The following is a 23,885-nucleotide window of genomic DNA, read 5'->3' as shown; positions in this document are numbered from 1 at the left end:
CCTTCTGGTCTCTGCATAGCAGTGATGGGGTCAATAACTGGGCTTGTGGGACTGGGGTTGGGAGGTGAAGGCAGGAGGAAGAGGCTCTGACTGGGGCAATGTTCTACTATGTTAAGGCAAGGAGCCGCCAGGGACAGAAATGGGTCCTGTGGACAGAGAAGTGACCACACCAGGGAAAGGCAAAGGTGGGAAGGAGGCCCAGGTACTCAGGGACAGGAGGCTGAAGGCTGAGTTCCTCATTTGGCTGACACTTCATGAGACTGTAGAGGATGCAGAGACCCAACAGGGAGGCTGGGGTGAGCTCTCCCCAGGGCGGAAAGAACACGTCCCATCAGCATTGTGGGAGGCAGGGCCTCTTCAAGCCAGTGGTGTCCATGTGACTTTCTCACACCTTCCCCTGATTTCTCAGTGCTATTTCTGGAGACAACATCTTTCAGATCTATTTTCCTGACATGTAAACTTGGTAGGCATGTCTTTACTGACCTGGCTTTTGTGTTTAGTGTTAGGTCCCTCGTTCTGCACTTTTTTCCCCACCATCATTTTGCTCTGAAGTTGCATTAACCCAATGCTTTCTCCTGAGGGGAGGGAGGTACTCTTATTTCACAGGTGTGTGGCTTAGGTTAAAATATCATGGGATCAACATAGGTCATGTTCCTGGAGCAGAATTTTATGCGATTGTCAGGAAAAATATCTATGTTAAGATAAAAATGACATGTGTGTACATGTAAACATTTAAAATATTTGAGCTTTTCGAGATAACTTGGACAGGTGTCCGGTTCCCTCCACGGTAACTGGTACCACAGAGCCCCACTTAGATAAAACATTGAGGTGCCTCCCTTCGGCTCACCCTCCCTGGTGCCAAGTCCTGGGAGCCTGGCACATCATCTACCCAATCTCTATTCACTTCCCTGCCCAACTTAGTTCAGGTCTTAGGACCAGGTCACTGCCTCCCTCTCATCTTTCTCATTCCTGACACTGATGCTGTTATTCTTACTGACTCTTATTTACTCTTTAAAAATGTTTCATGGGACTTCCCTGGTGGTCCAGTAGCTAGGACTCTGCACTAGCAATGCAGGGGGCCCGGGTTCGATCCCTGGTCAGGGAACTAGATACCCACATGCCCCAACTAAGAGTTCACAAGATCCAAATAAGGATCCCTCATGCTACAATGAAGGTAAAAGATCCCGAAAGCTGCAACTAAGACCTGGCACAGTCAAATAAATATTTTTTTAAAGTTATATAACCCAGACTTCCCTGGTAGTCCAGTAGTTGACTTTCCACTTCCATTTCAGGGGGTGTGGGTTTGATTCCTGGTCAACGAACCAAGACCCCACATGCCTGGATGCTGTGCAGTATGCACCCCACCCCACCCCACCCCCCCAAATGCTGAATAACCCACTACCACTTAGAGTATGAAAGTGAAAATATGAGGTGCTCAGTCATGTCTGACTCTTCGTGACCCCATGGACTTAAGCCCAACAGGCGCCTCTGTCCATGGATTTCTTCAGGCAAAAATACTAGACTGGGTTGCTATTCCCTTCTTCAGGGGATCTTCCAAACTTAGGGATTGAACTCGGGTAGCCTGTATTCTGCGCAGTTTCTTTACTGTCTGAGCCACGTCTAACTCCTGCCTACTTCTCTACCTGAAGTGCTCACCACTTCCAGAACCCCATAGTTACACTCGTCTCTTATCCTTTGAGGACTTTATACTCCCTTCCCTCTGCCTGGAATGTTCTTTCCGCATGCCTCACACACTAACCTGGAGACTCTTCCTTTAAGACTCAATTCTAGCATTCTCTCACTTTTTCTGGAAAGTCACCTAACTTCTCCCACATTCATGTGCTTCTGTGTTTGCCATGAAGGCACCTGTGCATACCTGTCTGGAGATTATAAGCCTGGGGCAGGGTGGGAGAGGGAGGGGGTGGGGGGAGGGCAGGGCCTGCGGTTATTACTGGAAGCCAGTGCTTGCACAACACACTTATTAGCTGAGGTTGAAATATGCTCCAAGTCCCTTCTGGGACCTAGAATAGTGAAATGTATAGCTCAGTGTTTCATCAGGTCAAAATCTAAGTTATCATGGTTCATCAATGAACAGCAGTAAAACTCTGAAACTCTCCAACTTCAATGCATGTGTAAAGGACTTCCCTGGAAGTCCAGTGGTTAAGACTCCATGCTCCCGGGAATTTGGGGGAGAATGGATATGTGCATATGTATGGCTGAGTTCCTTCACTGTTCACCTGAAACTGTCACAACATGGTTAATCAGCTATACATCAATACAAAAGGAAAAAAAAAAAAAAAAAAAAAGACTCCAGGCTCTCAGGAATTAGGGGGGAGAATGGATATGTGTATATGTATGGCTGAGTCTTTTCGCTGTTCACCTGAAACTGTCACAACATTGTTAATTGTTAATTTCTATAGCTGTATACACCAATACAAAAGGAAAGGTTTTAAAAAAACAGACTCTGAGCTCCCAGTGCAGTAGGCAGGGGTTCAATCACTGGTCGGGGAAATAAGATCCCAGTGCTGAAAGATGCAGCTGAGGGGAAAAAAAAAGATGCACGGATGAGAAATTCCACTACTTCATCAATGTATTGGATTTTAAGAACTCAGTCCTATTTAATCCAGCCTAGGATACAGGATAAAAGAAAAATGACAGAATTTTAGTTTTACTTTCTACGTGCCAACATTCTAATTGGCATATTAATTGTTTCTGTCTGTGGTTAAATCAGAGAAAAACTTGAATTTTGAATATATATGATCAAAACTAAATATTCAGGAAATCAGTCCTGAATGTTCATTGGAAGGACTGATGCTGAAGCTGAAACTCCAATACTTTGGCCACCTGATGCAAAGAACTGACTCACTGGAAAAGACCCTGATGTTGGGAAAGATTGAAGGTGGGAGAAGGGGATGACAGAGGATGAGATGGTTGGATGGCATCACTGACTCTATGGACATGAGTTGAGTAGGCTTTGGGAGTTGGTGATGGACAGAGAAGCCTGGCGTGCTGCAGTTCATGGGGTTGCAAAGAGTAGGAAACGACTGAGCAACTGAACTGAAATATTCACTTAATGTGGTCTTATGTGTTTATGATCTCAAAAGGTTTTTTCCTCCCAAAATAAAAGTTTTAAGATAAATTCAAGATTCCTTTGAATGAAAAAAATATATATACCTTCTAAAACAGTGAGCTTACAGAACAATGTAGTGGATTGCTAGGCATACTCTGTGTAGCAGACAAGTACGTCCCACCAAGAAGGAAATCTGAAACATGACCATAAACTTTTATGAAAAATTATAACAAAGACTTTACTTCATTTACTTTTAGTGATTTCATAAATACCAGACGAGAAACCGGACGGTTTGTGAGGAAACTGAGAAAAATTTTTCCATAGAGTAAACTCAGAAATTCCCTTTTGGCTCTGTTTTCCAATCCTCCTTCACTGTGTTGTGGAGAGACTGAGTTCTTCCAGGTTTTTGGCTAGCGGGGTGGTCTCCAGATCAACTGGGCTCTCCAGGTAGGTGGTTCCTGCACAGCGCTTTCCGGTCACTGGATCTACGACCTGTCCAACTTTGAAAACAATCTCAGCCAGTTCGTGCTTCACATGCTTTGTTCTTGGGACAGGGAGCGCTTTGAGAAGCACAATATCCCCAATGGTGCACTGCTGGAGAGCATCGTGGGCAAAGTAGGTTTTTCGCTTATTAAAATACTGTTGAGAGAAGGAGGAAACACATCAGTAGTTCCCACTCATGACCTGGCAAGGTAGTAAACAGTCTGAAAAAGGAATGTCCAGAAAACAAGCTGGGACTTGGGGGAAAGAAACAGGTAATATACTTATGGAATCCACCTTCCAAATCCACCCTGATGCTGGGAAAGACTGAAGGCAAAAGGAGAAGAGGGTGGCAGATGAAGAGACGGTTAGACTGAAACGGCATCACCAACTCAATGGACATGAATTTGAGCAAATTCCAAGAGATAGTGGAGGACAGGGAAGACTGGTGGGCTGCAGTCCATGGGATCACCAAGAGTCGGACATGACTTAGCGAATGAGCAACAATATATTTATGGAGGCTTCCAAAGCAAAAATTGGCTGCTTAGTTTCTGGCAAACAACAATGACTTTTCCAGAGCTGATCTTGTCCCAGAGTTCTCCAGTCCACTGCCTGCGGTATCCTTGCTCTAAATTATCATCCTTTTCTACACTATTTAAACTTCCTGGGACTTCCCTGGTAATCCAGTGATTAAGAATCCACCTTCCAATGGAGGGGATGGGGGTTCATTCCCTGGTCAGGGAACTAGGATTCCACATAGTTGCCTCAGGGCAATATGCCTGAGCACCACAACTACTGAGTTCCAGTGCTGCAAACAAGAGGCTGGAGGGCCTCAACAAAGACCCAAAATAAAAATAAATAAACAAACCCTTCCAGGTAGAGTCTTCTCTCCAGCCAAAACACACCCGAAGTTATCAAGAGAACAAAGCATTATAATGTATGTAAAGCACATGCCTCGCTCAAAGTATTGCAAACAAGCCACAGATGAGAACCAGAATCATCTCTTCCTCTAGACAACCCCGCCACAGCAGGTTGTTCCATTTAACAGATAAGAAAAACAAGCTCAGGGAAGTTAAGTAAGGCGCACAGCTAGCAAACAATAGCCAGGGGACTTCCCTGGTGGTCTGGTGGTTAAGAATACGCCTTCCAACGCAGAGGGCATGGGTTTGATTCCTGGTTGGGGAAACTAAGATCCCATATTCCACAGGGCAACGAAGCCCGCATGCCCAACTCCAGAGCCAACCTGGTCTGGAGCCCGAGTGCTGCAACTAGAGAGAAGCCCACGTAATGCAACTATTAGTAAGACTCGAGGTAGCCAAAAATAAATAAATAGACATTAAAAATAACAAAAACCAGCCAGTACACAAACTAAGGTCTTCTAAGACCAATGACCATGCTATCACTCTTCAGCTTGCTTCTGTGGCTTTATTTTTGTTTTTGCTTTGGGATCAAGCCATTTTATGGAGCAGCTTCGAGGCAGTCAAAGGGCTGGGAGGATGATGAGATTGGCTGTTCTTCTCCTGGCTGGGATCTATCCAGCTTCACAAGACCCTGAAAGGGCCCCTGTATTTTCAATCCTAGATAACAAACAGCACTTGTGCCTACCAGGGTGCCTAACCTTGCATGCAGAAGCATCCCCGGCACTTGCCCCTCCCTCCCTAACACATCTACGTAATTAAGGACTCTGTACCTTCCTGCCCAGAAACCTACCTTTTCCACTCCATCCTCTGCTCCAAGGACTGTTTGGTCTCTACCATTTCCAGCCTACACATTTGCAATAGCCTCCTCACCTATTTCCTTACCTCCCATCTCCTTTTCTCATAGGCTGAAATCAAAACTACGACACAGGAGACTCTTCCCACTCCGATTCCAATCATTCTCACGTTCATTCAAAGACAAGGCCTACTTAGTGCCAAGCTCTGAGCTCAACCCCGCCAAAGCACTTGCTGCTCCAGTACAGTGTCATGCCTTTTCATGTGTAAGAAATTAATAAACAGAAACTTCAATTACACAGAGTTAAGGGACTTCCCTGGTGATCTTGAAGTTAAGAATCCACCTGCCAGGGCAGGGGAGACGGGCTCAATCCCTGGTTGGGGAACTAAGATTTCACATGCCTCAGGGCAACTAAGCTGGTGCATCACAACTAATGAGCCCACGGACAGCAATGAAGACCCAGCACGGTCAAAAATAAATAAGTTACTAAAACACAAAAACAAAAAACTCAGAATTGGGAGACCAGAAGGGGAAGCTCTCATACCGTCATGACAGCAGAGCTCAACAGGAAGAAAGATCTCCTTCTCTTCTTTCCCAGCAACAATTCAGCCAACAAAATGCCACAGACTCTTTGTTTACCATCCCCTCCCAACTTTCTGTTCCCTCTGTAAAAGCACGCTCCTCTCTGGTCACCTCCGCTTTTGTGGGAGACCGGCACATGGCCCATCATGGTTGCAGACCCCAATCTGTGATCCCAAGTATACCTGTTTCTGCTGTATAAATAACTGGCAGTGTATTTGCTTTAGGTGAACACATGGCTAAAGAACTTTCACAAACTATTCACCATGGCTGGAATGACTTTCCTCACTCCTGCCCCCAATCTGGTCTTCTGGATAAAATCTCTTTTTTGGCTGCACTGCATGGCATGTAGGGTCTTAATTCCTGATGGAACCCCTATTGGAAGGCAGAGTCTTGACACTGGACCTCCAAAGAAGTTCCTGGATAAAGTCCTTTTGGAGATTCAGCTTGATCTTATATAATCAAGAATGCTCTTGGGACTTCCCTGGTGGTCTAGTGGTGAGGACTTTGTGCTTCCAATGCAGGGGGCATGTGTTCAGTCCCTAGTTGGGGAATGAAGACCCCACATGTGGCCTGGAATGGCCGGAAAAAAAAAAAAATGCTCTCCTTTAACAACCGGGGAAGGAAGAATGAGTCTTACCTTCTGCAGTACTTTACACATAGAATGTCTATAGCAGTGTCATCAGATTGAATTGAAATGAACTCTGTGCTGTCTCTAAAATGTGAGGTGAACCAGGAATCATGCATTGTGTTACACCCACCGACCAGCCCAATGCCTGATGGGCAGCACTGGCTCAGCCCATCTTCCCTGACAGTGTGTTTCTGCTCAGAACCCTGAACATGTTGGTGATTCATCAATGCCATCTACAAACAACGATGTTCCTTACCTTTAATAAATAGGGATCCAGAACAAGTCTGGTCACTCTCACTTTAGCAGTTTTTTGCATTGCTGTCCCAATTACCTTACCCACGATCCATTTGGCATGGACGGATGAACGAACCACGGACATGATGTGGCTTTGGTCACCTGAAAATAAATTTCAAAGTTTAGCCTGACGATTGTGACTCACCAAAAGAATTTTGTCACTAGAACCGCCCAAATGCAGAAACAGCTTTGTTGGCCTTCTGGAATCACCACTTTACAGAGGTGTTTTATACACGTTTCACTATCGTAATTTTAACCTCAAGCCTCAGTTTTCCCCTCTACCAAATGGGAATAAACAACTGGGCTTACTCACAGAAGTGCTTCGACGACTTAACCCGTAAGGCGCTCAACAGGGCGAATAAACGCTGACCTTCCCTTGCGTCCCTATTTCTTTCCATCCTCCTGGGCTGCCTCTCCCTAAAGGCTCAGAGCCGGGCTACTTGGGGCGTGCGAGGCTGAGGCGAGGCGGCCCGGGAGTCCACCACACCGGAGACCTTGACTTGGCATTCCTTTCGAGATCAATTAATACTGAGTTCATGTCGCCCAGCCTGGGGAAGGTTTGGGGTGATTGCTCCCTTCGCCCCTGAAACCCGAGGTCATGTAACTCGACTCGCCTCGCCTTGAGGGCTCCCACGCTGCGGCGCTTCGGGACTCGCAAACAACCCACCTTAGAGCTCCACAGTTTCGGCGTACGCCCGGCAGAGGGCCGACCGGAGCGTGATGGCGTCACGTCGTACGCAGGTCGCTCCGCCCCAGGCCGCCCACTCATTGGCTCCGAGTCCTCTCAGTCGTGGGCGGGGTTAAAGACAGGGCTCCACCCACTCCCCCTTAATTGCAGCCGCGGGCTGTGGCTCTGCTGAAGACTTTGATCTCTTTGTGCACCCGTACCTAGTCCGATGCATCGGGAAGTTGGCTTTTACCTATTCCACTTAGTTTCTCTCTGCTTTTGTTGAGCTCCCAGACATTAGACAAGGCCTTCCAAATAAAAGGAGCTTCATTCATCAAACACTGAAACATTGGAGGCTGCCAAACGCTGAGACTGAAATGCTTAAGCATTTCCACCCCCCAGCAGTTGCATTTAAGATAAACTTCTCTAGATCTTTATGTCTGGTATGACTTTAGGTGTTAATTCTCAATATAGTGAGATGGAGAGAAGTCTGGGTACATATATATATGTGCCAGTTAGGAAGATCTTAGATGGGCCATGAGCAGGCTGCTGCTGATGCCTTCTCAGACAGAAGGAAGTCTGGGAATATAGGAGGCTTTTGTTAGGAAATTGCTAGACTAGAGGAGACCTAATGGCTAGATCATGGAAAAAGCAAGAGAGTTCCAGAAAAACATTTCTGCTTTATTGACTATGCCAAAGCCTTTGACTGTGTGGATCACAATAAACTGTGGAACATTCTGAAAGATATGGGAATACCAGACCACCTGACCTGCCTCTTGAGAAACCTATATGCAGGTCAGGAAGCAACAGTTAGAACTGGACATGGAACAACAGACTGGTTCCAAATAGGAAAAGGAGTACGTCAAGGCTGTATATTGTCACCCTGCTTATTTAACTTATATGCAGAGTACATCATGAGAAACGCTGGGCTGGAAGAAGCACAAGCTGGAATCAAGATTGTTGGGAGAAATATCAATAACCTCAGATATGCAGATGACACCACACTTATGGCAGAAAGTGAAGAGGAACTAAAAAGCCCCTTGATGAAAATGAAAGAGGAGAGTGAAAAAGTTGGTTTAAAGCTCAACATTCAGAAAATGAAGATCATGGCATCTGGTCCCATCACTTCATGGGAAATAGATGGGGAAACAGTGGCAGACTTTATCTTTTTGGGCTCCAAAATCACTGCAGATGGTGATTGCAGCCATGAAATTAAAAGATGCTTACTCCTTGGAAGAAAAGTTATGACCAACCTAGATAGCATATTCAAAAGCAAAGACATTACTTTGCCAACAAAGGTCTGTCTAGTCAAGGCTATGGTTTTTCCTGTGGTCATGTATGGATGTTGAGTCGGACTGTGAAGAAGGCTGAGAGCCGAAGAACTGATGCTTTTGAACTATGGTGTTGGAGAAGACTCTTGAGAGTCCCTTGGACTGGAAGGAGATCCAACCAGTCCATTCTGAAGATCAGCCCTGGGATTTCTTTGGAGGGAATGATGCTGAAGCTGAAACTCCAATACTTTGGCTGCCTCATGCAAAGAGTTGACTCACTGGAAAAGACTCTGATGCTGGGAGTGATTGGGGGCAGGAGGAGAAGGGGATGACAGAGGATGAGATGGCTGGATGACATCACCGACTCAATGGACGCGAGTCTGAGTGAACTCCGGGAGTTGGTGATGGACAGGGAGGCCTGACGTGCTGGGATTCATGGGGTCGCAAAGCGTCGGACACGACTGACTGACTGAACTGAACTGAATGGATGTAAAAACAACAGCGATCTTATCCTTAGATTGAAGTGTGTTTTCAGATAAAGAATTAAGGGCAAGGGCACACTTAGCACATAGATTTAAAAGGAGAGATGGTGATGGGGATAGTGTAAGATGTTTGAAATTTCAGAAATGGAAGCTGATTTTCTATAGAAGTGGTAATTATTTTAAATGCAGCGTTGCAGGAGGACTCTTTACCCACTGAACCATCAGGGAAACCCTATAACTTTATGTACATTATTTCATATAAACAAAAACTTTCCCAAGATAATATATTTCCCTCTAGCTATGAACTTCAATCCCTTTCTTTTACAAGCAAGCTTAAAACCTCTCTTGCTAACGACACCAGTAACATACCTAAAGTGATTTTTTTAATGCAAATCAAATCATTTCACACCATCAAAGGTAGAATAAACATGTTGATTTTTTTCCAACCCTCGTTGGGAGGAAAACTTTCCCTCTACTAACTTAAGTTTGTGTTGGTGGTGGGACTGTGAATGAACTGATAATAGTTCACCAGGCAAAAAGACAAGGTTTATTCACAAATGCACTCAAGAGCAGATGAAGGGACTCTTGAAAAACTAGATGTAGGGGATATATACCAAAACTAGAAGTGGGAGATTGAGATCAGGAGGAGAAGGGGGCGACAGAGGAAGAGATGGATGGATGGCATCACTAACTCAATGGACATGAGTTTGAGCAAGCAAACTCCAGGAGACAGTGAAAGACACAAAAAGTTTGGCATGCTGCAGTCCATGGGGTCTCAAAGAGTTGGACACGACTTAGCCACTGAACAACATATACTAACTTAACAGGGGAAAGGAAGGAGGGAGAAAGGGCCTCTGGGAAGACAAATGGACTTTTAGACAAGGCAAATGGGCTTTTATGAGAACCATGGAAAGTTCAACACCTTGTGATAGTGTTTGTTTATGCAATTTCTCATCCTGGTGTCAGTGGTTGGTTGATCTCCTTCTTAGCTGGAATCTCCCCTGAGAGGGAATTAACAACGGCTTGAAATCTTCCCTGGTGGCTCAGACCGTAAAGAGTCTGCCTACAATGCGGGAGACCCAGGTTCAATCCCTGGGTTGGGAAGATCTCCTGGAGAAGGAAATGGCAACCCACTCCAGTATTCTTGCCTGGAAAATCCCATGGACAGAGGAGCCTGGTGGATTATACAGTCCATGGGGTCCCAAAGAGTCAGATACGACTGAGCGACTTCACTTTCACTGTCACTCTTAGAAAGCTCTGCCTGTAGTCAGATAAGGAACACTCTGAAAAGGTTTTTTGTTTTTTATTTCCCTGCATCTGCTGTATCTTCAGTGTCCTCAGTTTCAGAGAATCTTTGTACCATTTTGGTGGATTTGGTACAGTGCCATCACCCCTTAGTGTCCTGTCTTCTGGGGTGAGAGCACTTTGTGAATTCCTTATCTGTATCTGTTAGGATTCACAAGGGGCTCATAGCCTATAGTTAAAATATGGCCCATCGTGGTGACCTGACAAACAAGGGATGAAGTCACAGTGGCCACATTGTCCTGATGGGCATCTTGTTTTTTCCTTAAGGCGATACCCTGTTTTTCCCTGCTGGTGCCAGTTTCTCAAGACTACATAACCACCCAACCACGAGACCCCGTTCACTATGTGAGCACAAGATCCCAGCTGTGGGCTAAAGATAAACTGAGGCCCCCTCCCTGCAGGGCACAATTTCCCATCAATAAGGTATAAGAAGGGTTGGCTGTGAAGGGAGGGCACTGGTTTTTCTCTAAAGCCAGCCTCTTTCTTCCTATAATAAATCTTACTCTGCCTGAATGCCCAGCTTGCTATCTTTTTCTCCACGCTCACCTTACATTTCTGATGCCAAAACCTGGGAGGGAAGACCCACCACGGCTAGGTTGACTCCTCTCCTGAGCCCACCTTCGGTGGTTCCCTCCCTCGGACCTCCCAGAGAAACTGGGACAAGTACCCAAGATGGGACTCTCCACTTACCTTGCTGGACTGACATCCACACACTGGCTCTCATTTCATTGCCTGCAGGGGTGAGTGAATTCCTGCTCTCTCAGATTCTCTGTCTCTTGTCTGGTTTTTGAAGCCCTAGTGCTAGGCAGCAGAGAAGACAATGGCAACCCACTCCAGTACTCTTGCCTGGAAAACCCCATGGACGGAGGAGCCTGGTAGGCTGCAGTCCATGGGTTCGCTGAGCGTCGGACACGACTGAGTGACTTCACATTCACTTTTCACTTTCATGCATTGGAGAAGGAAATGGCAACCCATTCCAGTATTCTTGCCTGGAAAATCCCATGGATGGAGGAGCCTGGTGGGCTGCCATCTATGGGGTCACACAGAGTCGGACACGACTGAAGCGACTTAGCAGCAGCAGTGCTAGGCAGAGGATCCCACGGCCCTTGGGCCCTGGTCTCACTTTGAAATAAGGGACGCCCATTTCATGGGAGACCCTGTCGCTGAGAAGGCTGTGAGAACAGGGACACCTTTTCTTTTGGACCTTTCTCCTCCCTTTTTTCACTCGCCCTTGTTTGCCCTACCTCCCCTAATCGGCTACAATGGGAAATTCTCAGTCCCAAAAAAGTGAAAGTGAAGTCGCTCAGTCGTGTCTGACTCGTTGTGACCCCATGGACTGTAGTCTACCAGGCTTCTCTGTCCATGGGATTTTCCAGGAAAGAGTACTGGAGTGGGTTGCCATTTCCTTCTCCAGAGGATCTTCCTGACTCAGGGATCGAACCCAGGTCTCCTGCATTGCAGGCAGACACTTTACCCTCTGAGCCATTAGCCTGCCTTCTCCAAAACCTAAAAAACTTAGGGTTTTCAAGGAGAAAGAGGGCCAAAGCGACTCACTTATTACTGTCACACTGTATGGCGACTGGATAATAGGGCCCAGTGGCCAGAAAACAGAACTCTCGATTACACTACTTTAACGGACCTCGATAACTTCTGCGGCGGCAATGGCAAGTGGTCAGAGATCCCTTCTGTTCAGGCTTTCTTTGTTCTCCGCTCTTGGCCCTCTCTCTGTACTTCCTCTTCTACTTCTCAAATACTTTTAGCCCATTCTGGGCCACATCCCCCCAATACTATATCCCCTGATCCCTGTTTGGATTTTTCCTCTTTTTTGACCGCTCTGACCACAGTGCACCGCCAATCGCCTCTAATCCTGTCGTAGCAGACCTGGTCCCACAACCTCCACCTTACATCCCCCTGGCTCCTCTCTCCTCTTAGGTGCAGGCCACCGCTGCTTCCGACCCTCCCTCAAGGCCTGTTTCCGGCTTTGGCTCCACCCCCTACTACCGGGGTCTCAAGTCCCTATCCCGACCTCCCCAAATCCCCTCCTTTTACCAAGCCGTGAACGGCCTTAAAGAGACAGGACCCTGAATCCCTTCCCGCTCCTTTCCTTCCCTTATGAGAGCTGGGTGGTACAGAAGGCATTGTTTGGGTGCACATCCCATTCTTCCTTTCCGATTTATCTCAAATCGAAAAACGTCTTGGCTCTTTTTCCTCTGACCCTGACACTTATTTCAGTTCAGTCGCTCAGTTGTATCTGACTCTTTTCGACCCCATAAATTGCAGCATGCCAGGCCTCCCTGTCCATCACCAAATCCCGGAGTTGACCCAAACTCATGTCCATCTACTTCACCCAGTCTTATGACTTGACCTGGCATGATATTTACATTATACTCTCCTCTACCCTCCTCCCTTGGACTGCAAGGAGATCCAACTAGTCCATTCTAAAGGAGATCAGTCCTGGGTGTTCTTTGGAAGGACTGATGCTAAAGCTGAAACTCCAATACTTTGGCCACCTGATGCAAAGAGTTGACTCATTGGAAAAGACTCTGATGCTGGGAGGGATTGGGGGCAGGAGGATAAGGGGACGACAGAGGATGAGATGGCTGGATGGCATCACTGACTCGATGGACATGAGTTTGAGTGAACTCCGGAAGTTGGTGATGGACAAGGAGGACTGGCGTGCTGCAATTCATGGGGTCGAAAAGAGTCTGACACGACTGAGCGACTGAACTGAACTGAACCCTCCTCCCAGAAGAAAAAGAACAAGTCTGTCAAGCCACTGAGGCTCATGCCAACGAAATACATCAAACTGATGATACTAAGCTTATAGGCTCAGCTGCCAGTTCCAGGGACGACCCTAACTGTGACTACCAGGCAGGGTGTCCTGAGAGAACAGCTTGTAATCACATGGTGACTTGCCTTATTGCAGGCCTCCAAGAAACAGGACATAAAGCTGTTAACTTTGATAAACTCAGAGAAATAACTCAAAGGCCAGATGAAAATCCAGCACAATTTCTAGCTAGATTAACAGAAGCCCTACAAAAATATACAAAATTAGATCCAACTTCAATAGAAGGTACCATTGTCCTTAATACCCATTTTATTTCCCAATAGTCCTCAGACATTCCAAAGAAGCTAAAAAAGGCAGAGGAAGGCCCTCAAACCTCTCAACAAGATCTTTTAAATTTGGCTTTTAAAATTTTCAATAACCAGGAAGAACAGGCAAAACCAGAAAAGGCCCAGAGAGATCAGGCTAAATATCATTTCTTAGCCACTGCCTTACATGGCTCCAAACCTCAATCCTCTGACAGAGAAAATAAATCATCTAGGCCCTGTTACAAGTGCGGTAAAGAAGGGCACTGGGCTGGCTCATGCCTAAAGCCCAAGCCCCCTCCGGGTCCATGTAGTAATTGTGGTATAAAGGGACATTGGAAGGTAGACTGCCCTAACCTCCCTCTAGGGATCTGGACATTTCCTCGCAGTCCTGAGCAGGAGCCCTCGGACCCATCTTTGCCCAGACTCCTTGGACTCGCCACTGAAGACTGAAGGTGCCCAGGGCCCCAGACCCCAAGCCCTATCCTCCAATACGTAGATGATCTTCTTCTCCTTTGTAGCCCCTCACTCATACACTCTCAACGACATACAATACAATGCCTCAACTTCCTAGCCGATTAGGGGCTATAGGAGTGTCTCCTATTAAGGCTCAACTTTCCCTTCCTGAGGTCACCTATCTTAGAGTTCTCCTGACATCAACAGACATATAACTACTGATAGAAAGTCCCTTATATCTGCCCTACCACTTCCTACATCAAAAACAAAAATTCTGTCCTTTTTGGGCTTGGCTGGGTATCTACGCCTCTGGATCCCCAATTTTGCCCTCCTAGCACAACCTCTATACCCAGCTACCGGGGAAGGTGGGGGTGGGGAGGGGTGGCACAATCTTTCGGAGCCTCTTGAGCCAAATGCTTTTAAGTCAAATGTCTGTTCGGGCCTTAATGCTCTAAAACAAGCTATTCTCTTGGCCCCAGCTTTAACACTGCCTGATCTTTCTCGCCCTTTTATACTCTACACACTGAGAGACATAGAATTGTCCTAGGAGTCTTAGGACAGATGCAGGGCCCTTCCTTTGTCCCCATTGCTTCTCTGTCAAAACAACTGGATACCACCATACAGGGATGGCCAGCCTGCCTGCGTGTTCTGGCTGCAGCTACACTTCTCACTCAAGAAGCAAAAAACTTACTTTTGGGACACCCACGGTCATTCGCTCACCACATGACCTTAAGGACTTACTCTCACACAAGGCCATGGCTCTTCTATCACCTTCTCGTATCCAACTAATTCATATCACCCTCCTAGAATCTTCCGAGTTCTCTTTTGAACACTGCCCTACTGTTAACCCCGCCACCCTCATCCCGAATTCTTCTGAGCCTCCAATTCACACTTGCAATGAGACATTAGAAGACTTGATACCTCACTTCTCCCATATCTCCTCAGCCCCTTTAAATAACCCTGATCTTACTTGGTATATCTCTGTTGCTCCTAACAATCAAACCCTCCTATCCCACTAATCCACAACAGACCCAAAGAAGCAATTCAATTCATTCCCTTATTGATAAGCATAGGAATAGCAGCAGGGATTGGAACAGGAACTGCAGGGCTCATGACCTCTTTAAACTACTGTCAGTCTAAGGATCTCACTGAAAGTCTAAAAGAAGTAGCCGCTGGCCTTATCAGTCTCCAGGGCCAACTAGATTCCCTGGCAGCTGTGGTCCTTCAAAACAGAAGAGGGTTAGACCTTCTCACAGCAGATAAAGGAGGCCTCTGTTTTTTTCTAGACGAAGCCTGCTATTTAAAGTCTGCCACTGTTTCCCCATCTATTTGCCATGAAGTGATGGGACCAGATGCCATGATCTTCGTTTTCTGAATGTTGGGCTTTAAGCCAACTTTTTCATTCTCCACTTTCACTTTCATCAAAAGGCTTTTTAGTTCCTCTTCACTTTCTGCCATAAGGGTGGTGTCATCTGCATATCTGAGGTTATTGATATTTCTCCCAACAATCTTGATTCCAGCTTGTGCTCCTTCCAGCCCAGCGTTTCTCATGATGTACTCTACATATAAGTTAAATAAACAGGGTGACAATATACAGCCTTGACATGCTCCTTTTCCTATTTGGAACCAGTCTGTTGTTCCATGTCCAGTTCTAACTGTTGCTTCCTGACCTGCAGATAGGTTTCTTAAGTGGCAGGTCAAGTGGTCTGGTATTCCCATCTCTTTCAGAATTTTCCACAGTTTTTTGTGATCCACACAGTCAAAGGATTTGGCATAGTCAATAAAGCAGAAATAGATGTTTTCTGGAACTCTTGCTTTTTCCACGATCCAGCAGATGTTGGCAATTTGATCTCTGGTTCCTCTGCCTTTTCTAAATCCAGCTTGAACATCTGGAAGTTCACGGTTCACGTATTGCTGAGGCCTGGCTTGGAGAATTTTGAGCATTACTTTGCTAGCGTGTGAGATGAGTGCAATTGTGCGGTAGTTTGAGCATTCTCTGGCATTGCCTTTCTTTGGGATTGGAATGAAAACTGACCTTTTCCAGTCCTGTGGCCACTGCTGAGTTTCCAAATTTCCTGGCATATTGAGTGCAGCACTTTCACAGCATCATCTTTCAGGATTTGAAATAGCTCCACTGGAATTCCATCACCTCCACTAGCTTTTTTCGTAGTGATGCTTTCTAAGGCCCACTTGACTTCACATTCCAGGATGTCTGGCTCTAGGTGAGTGATCACACCGTGATTATCTGGGTCGTGAAGATCTTTTTGTACAGTTCTTCTGTGTATTCTTGCCACCTCTTCTTAATATCTTCTGCTTCTGTTAGGTCCATACCATTTCTGTCCTTTATCGAGCCCATCTTTGCATGAAATGGTCCCTTGGTATCTCTAATTTTCTTGAAGGGACTTTGGCCCATATCCTATATCAAAAAGGCTGGAATGTTAGGGTTCACAAGGGGCTCATAGTGTATAGTTAAAATATGGCCCATCGTGGTGACCTGACAAACAAGGGATGAAGTCACAGTGGCCACATTGCCCTGGTGGGCATCCTGTTTTTCCCTTAAGGTGATACCCTGTTTTTCCCTGCTGGTGCCAGTTTCTCAAGATTACATGACCACCTGACCATGAGACCCCTTCGACTACATGACCATCCGATCGACCATGAGATCCCTTCACTACATGACCACAAGACCCCAGCTGTGGGCTAAATATAAACTGAGGCCCCCTCCCTGCGAGGCACAATTTCCCATTGATAGGGTATAAGAAGGGTTGGCTGTAAAGGGAGGGCACTGGTTTCTCTCTAAAGCCAGTCACTTTCTTTCTTTCTTCCTATAGTAGGTCTTTCTCTGCCTGAATGCCCGGCTCACTCTTTTTCTCTGCTTGCCTTACAGCACCCTCAGTGGGTCTGCTAATCAATATGCTCTGTCTTCATTTAGCACAAGGCCCAAGCTGGACCAATCAGATTACCTTCCAGGAATATGAAACTTGAGTGCTCTGATGGGAGAATGGGAGGTGACTGGGGATAATGGATCCTGGTGGAGGTGTTCTGAATAGTCAATTCTGCTGCTTGCACCAACAGAAAATTAACCTATAAAGAAGTTGGCACTCGGAAAACAACATGCAATCATTCATGGGGTAAGACACAAATTAAATGCTTTTTCGAAGACTAAAATGTACCCATATTTGATAAACTTCTCAGCCATCAGCCCCCAACCCAGCATTCATTCTCATATTCAATCTTCCTCTCTCTTCCCTCTGCTCTCCCCCAAACCATTCTTCTCGTCTATTTCTCTTCATGGTCACTGTTATGTTTGCATCCTTCCAGGATTCTTATTTTGGATCCCGACCCCCATGGTGAAGATATTAGGAGAGGGGCTTTGAGGAAGGGATTAGGTGTTGCTCTCATGAATGGGATTCAATCTCTTTTATAAAAGGACTCCAAGAAAACTTCCTTCTACTGTGAGGGCACCAGGGAATGGGTCCCTACTAACACAGATCTTTTGGCACCTTGATCTTGGATTTCCCAGCCTCCAGAACTGTATGCTATTAATTCCTGCTTTTGTAAATCACTCAGTCTATGGTCCCAGGTGGCACTGCTGCTGCTGCTGCTAAGTCGCTTCAGTCGTGTCTGACTCTGTGCGACCCCATAGACGGCAGCCCAGCAGGCTCCTCCATCCATGGGATTCTCCAGGCAAGAACACTGGAGTGGGTTGCCATTTCCTTCTCCAATGCATGAAAGTGAAAAGTGAAAGTGAAGTCACTCAGTGGTAGACACGGTTTGATCCCTGGTTCAGGAAGATCCCTTGGAGGGGGGCATGGCAACCCACTCCAGTAGTCTTGCCTGAAGAATCCCATGGACAGAGGAGCCTGGTAGGCTACAGTCCATGGGGCCACAAGGAGTCGGACACTTAGCAGTCTATGGTATTTTGTATATGTTGTTGATGTTGTTTAGTTGCTAAGTTGTGTCCAGCTCTTTGCGACCCCATGGACTGTACACTACCAGGCTCCACTGTCCGTGGGATTTCCCAGGCAAGAATACTGTAGTGGTTTGCCATTTCCTTCTCCAGGGGATCTTCCCAGATCAGGGATCAAACCCGTGTCTCCTGTGTTGGCAGGCAGATTCTTTACCACTGAGCCACCAGGGAAGCCTCATTTTGTATATAGAAAGTGATGGAATTTGTATTTACATATACATACACATACATCTATAATGTAAATGTATATATATATATAGTATTTTGTGTATATATATATGACATTTCTTTTTCCATTCATCAGATACTACTAAGGTTGTTTCCCTTTTAAAAATTTTTTATGATTTAAAGAAATATTATTTAGCATTGCTGGGTCTTAGCTGTGGCATGTGAACTCTTTAGTTGTGGCATATGGGATCTAGTTCCCTGACCAGGGATGGAACCTGGGTCCCCTGCATTGGGAGTTCAGAGTCTTAACCACTGAACTGTCAGGAAAGTCTCACATTTTTATAACTAGTTTTGGTATAATTATTTTTTATATTCTGGGTACCTCTTACCTGTTTCTTAATGTGTTTAAGGCACTTAATAACATTTGAAATTTTAGGTCTGTGACTTTAATGAAATGTTTAGATATATTTAAATCTGATCCGTGTTTACAAGAGTAAGGATATCTCATTTTAGAAATTCTTAAGTATTTATTATTTGCACATCTATGAATAATTAGAGGAATGTTGGCTACTTAAGGAATGTTGTTTGGTTTCTTAAATTAATAAATTGAAAATTAATCAAAATCCAAATGAGTATTTTTCTCCCAGCCCTTAAGCCCTTTGGACATAAGAGAATCTATCAACATGATAATCTCTTTTACTCTGAGATTCTGAGAAAGAGAGTCATACAAATTTTGGTATTGAGCAGCAATTCATTTTATTAAATTTAATACATTTATCAAATGTTTTCAGAGTGCTATAAAACACTGTTCCAGGCACTGTTTTTATCCACTGGATTAGGAGTAAGACGATCCATGTTCTAGTGACATTCGAGTCTGAGAAACTCTGAAAAATTATCACTTATTATCATGTCTAACCTTCAGTATCTCTTTTCATATAAGAAAGGCAACATCACCTGGTTGGAGGAACCAAATGAATTAACATATGTAAAAGGGTAATATCTTGCCCAATAGAAAATAGAAATAAGTCATAACGTTAGGTTTCTGAGTGAGTAAACCACTCCTATAACTCCCTAGAATTTTGATGTAATAAATACATTTAGGATTCACTTAAATTAGAACATGTTGAAGATAACAAAGGACGAGAATGAATTCACACCAGAATGACATAGTTTACTGTACGGTTAACATAAGCATAATCATTTATGACCCTAAGGATAGATAATAGATTCTAATCTTATGAAGAATTGGTGAAAATCCATGGCTGACTGGTCTCCGTTAGTTCAGACTCCTCTTTTCTGAAATTGTCCAAATTCTGCTTATCTTCTTCTGAAAATCCTGTACTGCTCTCCTTTCCCTGTGTGAGATACACTGCCTTCTGTTGAAGCCTTTAGCACTCTTTGTGGATTATTCAGGTTTTTTTTTTTCTTGGTTGCATACTTTGATCAAAGGCTTCACCAACTGTAATTAATCATTACTTCTTTTAACCTATACCTCTGCTGTCTGAGACTTCATCTTGCCTCACTGCCTCTTCCCGAAACCTGAGAGCTCTATACTCTGCCTCTTTAGGGCAAATAAATCTTACATGTTACTCCCTTTGGTGAAGAGACACTTTCAGAACTTATCTGTCTTAAAAATTGATCTCCATTAAACAGGTATTTAAACATGATATTACTGGAAATCCTCCCTCACTCCAGTATCTCAGGGTTTTATTAACTATTTCATCCACTGATGTGTGGGACAAAAATGTACTTGAAAAGTTTAACTTCCACAATGAAATGATTTCATTACTTTCTTGGTTTTTAGTGTTTTAATTAAAAAAAAAATTTACATCATTCCAGCTTTGACTTAAGGCCTATGATATCTAGTCTCTCACAGGAATAAAGAAATGCGGAAGTCTTTAGCTAGGAGATATGTCAGAAGAAAGGTGAGAAAGTAAGGGGACTGGGGAAGGAAAAAAAAGGAAAAAAAAAAAAAAAGCAAGGGGACTGGGTTCCAACTTGGTTTCACGGCTTCTTCAGCCAAGACTGAGAAGACCAAGAGAAAAACAAAAAGCCCAGAAACAAGCAGGTCCCTAGATGTAGCTATTCATGGTTTATGACGGTTTATATTTACAATGCTTTGTAACATCAAACTGCGATTTCTGTCAAACAAGGCAGTGATCATAAAATCTAACCACCTTAAATTCCTTTTGGAAAACGGTGGTACATAAATATACTTCAATAAATAAAGTGAATTATTAAACAAACTAGTAACACTTACTTGCATGTATGCTCAATCATCTCTGACTCTTTGCAACCCTATGAACTGTAGCCCACCAGGCTCCTCTCTCCATGGAATTCTCCAGGCAAGAATACTGGAGTGGGTTCCCTTCTCCAGGGTATCTTCCCAACCCAGGGATCGAACCCACAGCTCCTGCACTGGCACGTGGATTCTTTTCCACTGAGCCACCTGGAAGCCCCTATGCTTCCTTAGTTGTTTATATAAACCAATAAGGCTCTTTCCTGGTTCTTTGCCTCAGCGTGGCACCACCACTTACCCTCTGGTTCAGCCCCTACTTCTGACTTCCACAGTGATGCAGACAGGTGAAGGGATTCTTATAAAGTCCCTGTCAGTATAAAATAAAACCTCCTCTCTATTTAAACCTGCAAATGTAACAGAAATAACAATTTTGATTCAAAAATATACATTTGCCATAGGGAAATTTAAAACTACAATAACAGGATAGAAAAGTAGATTTCTCTGAATCACTTTTCAAAGTTCACCAATATGACCCTCAGTCTCCTCTAAGACTCATCTTAGAGATCCCAGGACCTGTTTGATGAAAATAATGGAAGGGTTCCTAAAAAACAATATTATTATTGCCATATCCTACCACATGGCTTCTCAAATGATGGTACAGAAGACTTAGATGGTACACCAACGAATATTTTCAACTTCAAAATTATATATTTATTTTGATGGAAATTAGAATATAATTTAGCATATAAAACTCACAATCTCCATAAATAATATTTCCTAGGACAAGGCTAAAAACCCTGAGTCCTATTAAAAATATTAAGTAAACATTAAGTATGATAAAATTGGTAAAGGATACACACAAATGACTTTAAGTTTGAGAAATATTGCTCTTTTCTATTTATTTCAAATTTATGTGACTGGTTATACTACACAATAGCCTCAATTAATTAATGTTTATATAATTTAAAAATTGTATGCCATAAAAATCACAAGGGAATAATGATAGGTCATTGCCTACAGGATATCTGGTCATTAAAAAAAGTTTGGAACATGTCTCCTAATATAATCTTGTTTATAAAATATTTTCATTATGTATAACTTCTCTTGGGAATATAATATGCTAAATTTAAGGTCTAAATTTATTTGCCTTCTATGCATTAAAAGTTTATTTATAAGCTTTCTCCCCACTATGAATAATCTGATATTGAACAGGATGAAAAGGTCTAACCCCAATTTTCCTATATTTATATATTCATATGATTTTCTTACCACCCCCACCACTCCCATCAGGACAAAGCTAAAAATTCTGAGTTATGTGCTGTGGAGTAAGGGAAGGACTGTGGCTTAAGGTTTTCTCACATTTATTATATTCACACAATTTCTCCCGAGTGTGGATTTTCCTATGTTGATTAAGGTGTGCACTCTGGCTGAAGGCTTTTTCACATTCATTACATTTATAAGGTTTCTCTCCTGTGTGAGTTCTCTCATGCTGATTAAGATGTGTCCTCTGGCTGAAGGCTTTCCCACAAAAACTACATTCATAAGGTTTTTCTCCAGTGTGAAGTCTATGATGTTCAGTAAGGGATGTGATCCGGCTAAAGGCTTTACCACACTGATTACATTTATAGGGCTTCTCTCCAGTATGAATTCTCAGATGCTGAGTAAAGGATGAATGTTGACGGAAGGCTTTCCCGCATTCATTGCATATAAAAGGTTTTTCTCCCGTGTGAATTCTCTGATGTTGAATAAGGTGTATTCTCTGGCTGAATCTTTTCCCACATTCATCACACTTATAGGGTTTCTCTCCTGTGAGGACCATCTGAGGTTGAGCAAGAGATGAGTTCTGGCTGAAGGCCTTCCTGCATTCACTGTGTTTCCCTTCAGTATGAATATGACCAGTAAGAAGAAGATGCTGATTGAAGATTTTTCCACACTCGTTATATTCATAAGGATTTTCTCTTACGTAGTTTCCCTGATAGTAAATCAGGTCTGAATTATGTTTGATGCTATTTCCTTGTATGTCAGAATTAAGGGGTATTTTCACTGAAGGAATTCTCTGTTGCATAAGAAGGTTTGAATTTAGATTATAGTTTTCCCCAAATCTACTACATTCAAGGCCTCTCTCCTGTGTGATCTTTTTGTGGGTAAAAGATACTTGTCCTAAGTATCTCTGCTGGTTTTCTTGGTTGAATTCTAACTGGTAATCAAAATCCCAGAGTCCACCTAAGATGGAGTACCAGAAACTGTCTCCTGTTAGTCTCTCCATTATCATGTCATGGGTTTGATTTTCATCAGAAATATTATGGTTTGATTTTTTAATTTCTGGTCTATTCTCCCCATCTAAAAGAAATTCAGAACATATAAACACTTCAGTATTCTCTGTATGAAAAAGAAACTGTGGCATAGTATATAACCAAATGAAACTGACTGTAGTGCAGACAATGAAAATGTGGCATTGAAAGTTTTGAAATAAAGCCATGTAACAAAGGGAAAGACTATAAGAGGATGACAAGAAGCAGTGAGCAGGGAGAGATTTTAAAATATGAGTGGTAATCATAAAAAGAAGAGATCCATCAGGAATATACATAATTGGGAGAAAACGGAAAGGAGAATAAGAAATAACATAAGAAAGTCTGTGCTCAGAGGTGAGAGACAGAAAAGACTGTGCTTAGAGAACACAGGGCCAAGTCCAGGACCTTCTCAATCTCACCTGTGGATTATTCTATTGTAGTGCCCACTATCTGCTTATTTCAAAAGTATTTCTTCCTATTTTAAACTTTTGCTTAAAATGATAAAACTATTACTAAATTTTCAGCTGTGCTGGGTCTTCATTGCTGCATGGGGGCTTTTTCTAGCTGTGCTAAGTATTGTATTAGTTGCTGAGTTGTGTTCAACTCCTTTCAACCCCACGAACTGTAGCTCATGTAGCAAGTGGAGGTTACCCTAATTTCCTTGTCTCTAATCCCACTCCCATTTTTTTAGAACCTTGCCCCATCTTTTCTATTTTCTACTTACACTCTCCCTGATCCCTTCCATTTAGCACTTTAAACAAGCTGGAATCATTCCTTCTTAGAATGATCCTGTTTTGACACTACCTTCTAGTCTAGCTACCTGGTTCATCTGGTAAATAATCTTCCTGCAATGTGGGAGACCTGGGTTCAATCCCTGGGTTGGGAAGATCCCCTAGAGAAGGGAATGGCTACCCACTCCAGTATTCAGGCTTGGCAAATTTCATGGACTGTATAGTCCATGGGGTCGCAAAGAGTTGGATACAACTGAGCCACTTTCACATCTTTCTAGTCTAGCAGTCACCCTCTTTGTTTGCTTCACCTTCTCATTTGAGCTTCTTGTAAGAAGTACCATATATGTACTAGCTATACTGTTTTTTAGTTTTTGGCTGTACCAGCAGCATGTGGGACCTTAGTTCCCTGACCAGGGATCAAACCCACACCCCCTGGACTAGAAGTGTG

General features: G+C 43.9%; 1 protein-coding gene and 1 non-coding gene across 12 annotated transcripts in view; one reads left to right on the top strand and one right to left on the bottom strand.

The window, feature by feature from the left end:
- The first annotated feature begins 1,032 nt into the window (after positions 1 to 1,032).
- Positions 1,033 to 1,105, top strand: TRNAA-AGC (transfer RNA alanine (anticodon AGC)). Its single transcript has one exon. It is a non-coding gene; the product is annotated as a tRNA-Ala (tRNA).
- Positions 1,106 to 3,282: 2,177 nt separating this feature from the next.
- LOC101107495 (small ribosomal subunit protein uS17m) overlaps positions 3,283 to 23,885 on the bottom strand; it is a 36,887-nt gene continuing 16,284 nt past the window's right edge. For 4 of the 11 annotated variants that reach the window (XM_042240716.2, XM_042240715.2, XM_060405853.1 and 1 more), the window contains 2 exons: positions 6,730 to 6,869; positions 3,283 to 3,709 (listed from right to left, as the gene is read on the bottom strand). In XM_042240716.2, the coding sequence (XP_042096650.1) occupies positions 3,440 to 3,709; positions 6,730 to 6,869 (410 nt within the window). In that variant the 3' untranslated portion in view covers positions 3,283 to 3,439. Of the gene's footprint in view, positions 3,710 to 6,729; positions 6,870 to 7,080; positions 7,487 to 18,907; positions 22,756 to 23,885 lie in introns of those variants that run through there. The other 7 variants (XM_042240714.2, XM_042240712.2, XM_042240713.2 and 4 more) reach the window with 4 other exon arrangements.

The sequence above is a fragment of the Ovis aries genome, chromosome 24 (genome assembly GCF_016772045.2).
Source record: "Ovis aries strain OAR_USU_Benz2616 breed Rambouillet chromosome 24, ARS-UI_Ramb_v3.0, whole genome shotgun sequence".
In the NCBI taxonomy this organism is placed as follows: Eukaryota; Metazoa; Chordata; class Mammalia; order Artiodactyla; family Bovidae; genus Ovis; species Ovis aries.
This window is presented reverse-complemented; position numbering and strand designations above follow the sequence as displayed.